We start from the raw sequence: 4,479 nt of genomic DNA, 5'->3' as shown, positions 1-4,479 counted from the left end.
GGCAGGACTGGCCTAGGGGTATTTTAAAGGGGTTTTAAATTAAATTTTTAGTAGAAGCGGCCAAATTTAAATATTTATTTTTAATCTTTTTAAATTTTGTATTGTATTACTGTTTTAAACTGGCTGTAAGCCGCCCTGAGTCCTCCGGGAGAAGGGCGGGGTATAAATTTAATAAAATCTAAAATCTAAATCTAAAAATGTCTCCAAAATGAAGTCATTTGTTTTCTGGCCATTTAAGTCTCGAGTGAATTGTTCTATCTTAGAATCCATTTATTTGATTAACGCCTGGCCTTTTCTTGAAGTCCTTAAGGTAATGCACGTCCCGCTTCCTCCTCCCAATTTTATCAACAGCCGCCCTCTTTGTTTCACCACCCCTCCAGGTCCAGCTTTATGTTGAAGATTTAACAGCCATCCTTGCTGATTTCCGCAAAGGACAGCCACCGCAAGCTTCACAGCCAGAAAAAGCGGTGCCGTCTCAGGCTAGTACATCAGCCAGCCGGTCACAACAATTATCCAGGGTGCGTATTGCCACCTCTATAACTCGCACTACAAATCTCCTGATTTTGGGGAAACAAATGGTTGAGTAGGAAGGACCTTGAGAGACAGGAGGAAGAGCTACAGACTAGACCACAGTCAGATTAGAGGCAGCTGAGCCCACAGAAGGAATATGTGGGCAAACATTGAGAAAAGACCCTCCGTAGTTTCTTAGGCTGTAAAGGTGACGGGAGAGAAATGTGCCTTCAGACTTGCAAAATTGCTAATGTAACTTTACAATAGAATCAGACCTATTGTTCCTGGTGTGTTTGTTTGGTCTGTCTTGCAAGGCTGACACATTTCTACTTATTTGCCTTTTTTCTGTCTCCAGATATCCTTCATCTGTGGTTCTAATCTCCCTATCCCATTAGATGCAGACTACAGATCCCCTATTTAAGAATTTCCCTGATCTTGAAATCAAGTTCCCAGCTCTCAGGAATTGCAACCTATAGGTCCATTCTTGACTTAACAATCGGTGCTAAATCACAGTTCAAAGTTATGAACTGGGCTGGGTTACTTAACGGGAACCGATTCTCTAGCATCTCCCATGATCAAGAGCGAAAGAGGCCCCCAATCTGTATTTCTCTTCACCACATAATTCAAGATAATTCTCTTTTCCAAACTAATTTTAAAAAAAAACACACAAAACAAAACAGAGGAAAGCATTGGATGGAGCACGATAAGGAGAGCCGTTGCAAATGACGTAGCCGCATGCTGAAATTCTTTCATCTTTATTTTATTTTTGTTTTTTTAGATCCAGAGTTTACACAGTAAATAAATGGGAATCGGTGACCACAAGCCGGCCTCCTGGACAGACACGGGACTTCTACATCCGTTTCCGCATCTTGCCTTTCTTCACACCCCCGCGGCCGAAAGCCGTTTGGCGCATCTCTCGCACTCGTTGCCGGCTGCGGGATTTCAAGCGCTTCAACCCTCCGCCTTGCAGGAAGCGTTGCTTGGATGCCTTTTTCCTCTGCTTGAAGATCTGTTCCTTGGTTTTCAGCTCGGAGCGGACCCTGCCTCGCTGGGAGGAAGAGGCCGGCTGGGACCCTTTGGAAGGGAACAAAAAACAAAACAAAACAAAAAGGTTGTGTTGGAGTTTGAACTGGGGAAGGGCCAGCCTGGCCCAGAATGATGGAACCGTGTTACAGATAGCTGACTTAACGCCCTTTTGTGCAAAGTTAGGACGAGACTGAATGAATGGTGGGTATCACCTGTGCTAAGAGCGCTGGCTGTCTCAGGAACCCCATAGTTACGTGACCACAAGGTGGGCAGTTGGCAACCGGCTCACACTTACAATCGGTTGCAGCGCCCTGTGGTCACATGTCTCTGGAGATTCTCAGTCATCCAGGCCAGGGTTGTCCCAAAAGCAACTGGACTTTTCTTGGGTTTTTTTTCATGAGGATGNAATTCCCGACAGTGAGACGAATTAGCCGGTGGAACGACTTGCCTCCAGAAGTTGTGGGTGCTCCATCACTGCAGATTTTCAAGAGACTGGACAGCCATTTGTCTGAAATTGGCATTGGGTCCCCTGCTTGAGGAAGGGGCTGGATTAGAAGACCTCCAAGGTCCCTTCCAACCCGATTATTCTGTTAGGCAATATCTTAACATGATGCCCGGATCTTCTCCTCCCTCTCTAGGAGTCCAAGTGGATTTGCATCCAGAACACGGCGGCTGACAAGACCCTGGAGCTGGGACAGATCAAGCTGGCAGCTCTGAACCTTTTCCAGATGGTGGCCAAGCATGGGAAGCTCCCAATGAACGTGCCGCAGGAGGACACCGAAGCCCAGCTAGATGTGGTCAGCTCTAATATTACTTCCATAAATGCTGTTCGCTTTGGGAAAGTCACACCGTGGGATGATTTCAATGATTAATATGCTGACAATGGATCTTGGAAAAGGAAGTAATGTAAGATGTTTGTCTGGCAGCGATGGCTCCCGAGCTGTGAAATTTGATTGGCCTCTGGATGACCTTGGTGCCTTAGTACACCCAGGCCGTCCTTGACTTACAGCCAGTCGTTCAGTGACTGCTCAAAGTCACAACAGCACTGTTTTTCACACTGACGGCTCTTGCAGCGTCCCCAGGGTCACGTGATCAAAATTCATTTCAGCTTGGCAACCGATTCGTATTTACGACGGTTGCAGAGTCCCGGGCTCATGTGATTGACTTCTGCGACCTTCTGACAAGCAAGGATGTCTAGGATGTCTCCAAAATGAAGTCATTTGTTTTCTGGCCATTTAAGTCTCGAGTGAATTGTTCTATCTTAGAATCCATTTATTTGATTAACGCCTGGCCTTTTCTTGAAGTCCTTAAGGTAATGCACGTCCCGCTTCCTCCTCCCAATTTTATCAACAGCCGCCCTCTTTGTTTCGCCACCCCTCCAGGTCCAGCTTTATGTTGAAGATTTAACAGCCATCCTTGCTGATTTCCGCAAAGGACAGCCACCGCAAGCTTCACAGCCAGAAAAAGTGGTGCCGTCTCAGGCTAGTACATCAGCCAGCCGATCACAACAATTATCCAGGGTGCGTATTGCCACCTCTATAACTTGCACTACAAATCTCCTGATTTTGGGGAAACGAATGGTTGAGTAGGAAGGACCTTGAGAGACAGGAGGAAGAGCTACAGACTAGACCACAGTCAGATTAGGGGCAGCTGAGCCCACAGAAGGAATATGGATGCGGGCAAACATTGAGAAAAGACCCTCCCTAGTTTCTTAGGCTGTAAAGGTGACGGGAGAGAAATGTGCCTTCAGACTTGCAAAATTGCTAATGTAACTTTACAATAGAATCAGACCTATTGTTCCTGGTGTGTTTGTTTGGTCTGTCTTGCAAGGCTGACACATTTCTACTTATTTGCCTTTTTCCTGTCTCTAGATATCCATCTGTGGTTCTAATCTCCCTATCCCATTAGATGCAGACTACAGATCCCCTATTTAAGAATTTCCCTGATCTTGAAATCAAGTTCCCAGCTCTCAGGAATTGCAACCTATAGGTCATTCTTGACTTAACAATCGATGCTAAATCACAGTTCAAAGTTATGAACTGGGCTGGGTTACTTAACGGGAACCGATTCTCTAGCATCTCCCATGATCAAGAGCGAAAGAGGCCCCCAATCTGTATTTCTCTTCACCACATAATTCACGATAACTCTCTTTTCCAAACTAATTTTTTAAAAAAACCACACAAAACAAAACAGAGGAAAGCATTGGATGAAGCACGATAAGGAGAGCCGTTGCAAATGACGCAGCCGGTCGCTGAAATTCTTCCATCTTTATTTTATTTTTATTTTTTTAGATCCAGAGTTTACACAGTAAATAAATGGGAATCGGCGACCACAAGCCGGCCTCCTGGACAGACACGGGACTTCTACATCCGTTTCCGCATCTTGCCTTTCTTCACACCCCCGCGGCCGAAAGCCGTTTGGCGCATCTCTCGCACTCGTTGCCGGCTGCGGGATTTCAAGCGCTTCAACCCTCCGCCTTGCAGGAAGCGTTGCTTGGATGCCTTTTTCCTCTGCTTGAAGATCTGTTCCTTGGTTTTCAGCTCGGAGCGGACCCTGCCTCGCTGGGAGGAAGAGGCCGGCTGGGACCCTTTGGAAGGGAACAAAAAACAAAACAAAACAAAAAGGTTGTGTTGGAGTTTGAACTGGGGAAGGGCAGCCTGGCCCAGAATGATGGAACCGTGTTACAGATAGCTGACTTAACGCCCTTTTGTGCAAAGTTAGGACGAGACTGAATGAATGGTGGCTATCACCTGTGCTAAGAGCGCTGGCTGTCTCAGGAACCCCATAGTTACGTGACCACAAGGTGGGCAGTTGGCAACCGGCTCACACTTACAATCGGTTGCAGCGCCCTGTGGTCACATGTCTCTGGAGATTCTCAGTCATCCAGGCCAGGGTTGTCCCAAAAGCAACTGGACTTTTCTTGGGTTTTTTTTCATGAGGATG

General features: G+C 46.5%; 1 protein-coding gene across 1 annotated transcript in view; it reads right to left on the bottom strand.

Annotated features, from left to right (window-relative positions):
* Positions 1-1,335: 1,335 nt before the first annotated feature.
* DDX54 (DEAD-box helicase 54) overlaps positions 1,336-4,479 on the bottom strand; it is an 18,755-nt gene continuing 15,611 nt past the window's right edge. Inside the window, exons 20-21 of the mRNA XM_015828265.1 lie at positions 2,522-2,538; positions 1,336-1,584 (exon numbers count right to left, since the gene is read on the bottom strand). Of these exons, the coding sequence (XP_015683751.1) occupies positions 1,361-1,584; positions 2,522-2,538 (241 nt within the window). The 3' untranslated portion in view covers positions 1,336-1,360. The remainder of the gene's footprint in view (positions 1,585-2,521; positions 2,539-4,479) is intronic.

The sequence above is a fragment of the Protobothrops mucrosquamatus genome, unplaced genomic scaffold (assembly GCF_001527695.2).
Source record: "Protobothrops mucrosquamatus isolate PMUCROS unplaced genomic scaffold, P.Mucros_1.0 scaffold4357, whole genome shotgun sequence".
Classification (NCBI taxonomy): Eukaryota; Metazoa; Chordata; class Lepidosauria; order Squamata; family Viperidae; genus Protobothrops; species Protobothrops mucrosquamatus.
The sequence above is the reverse complement of the archived record's forward strand: the minus strand, read 5'-3'. Positions and strand labels throughout refer to the sequence as shown.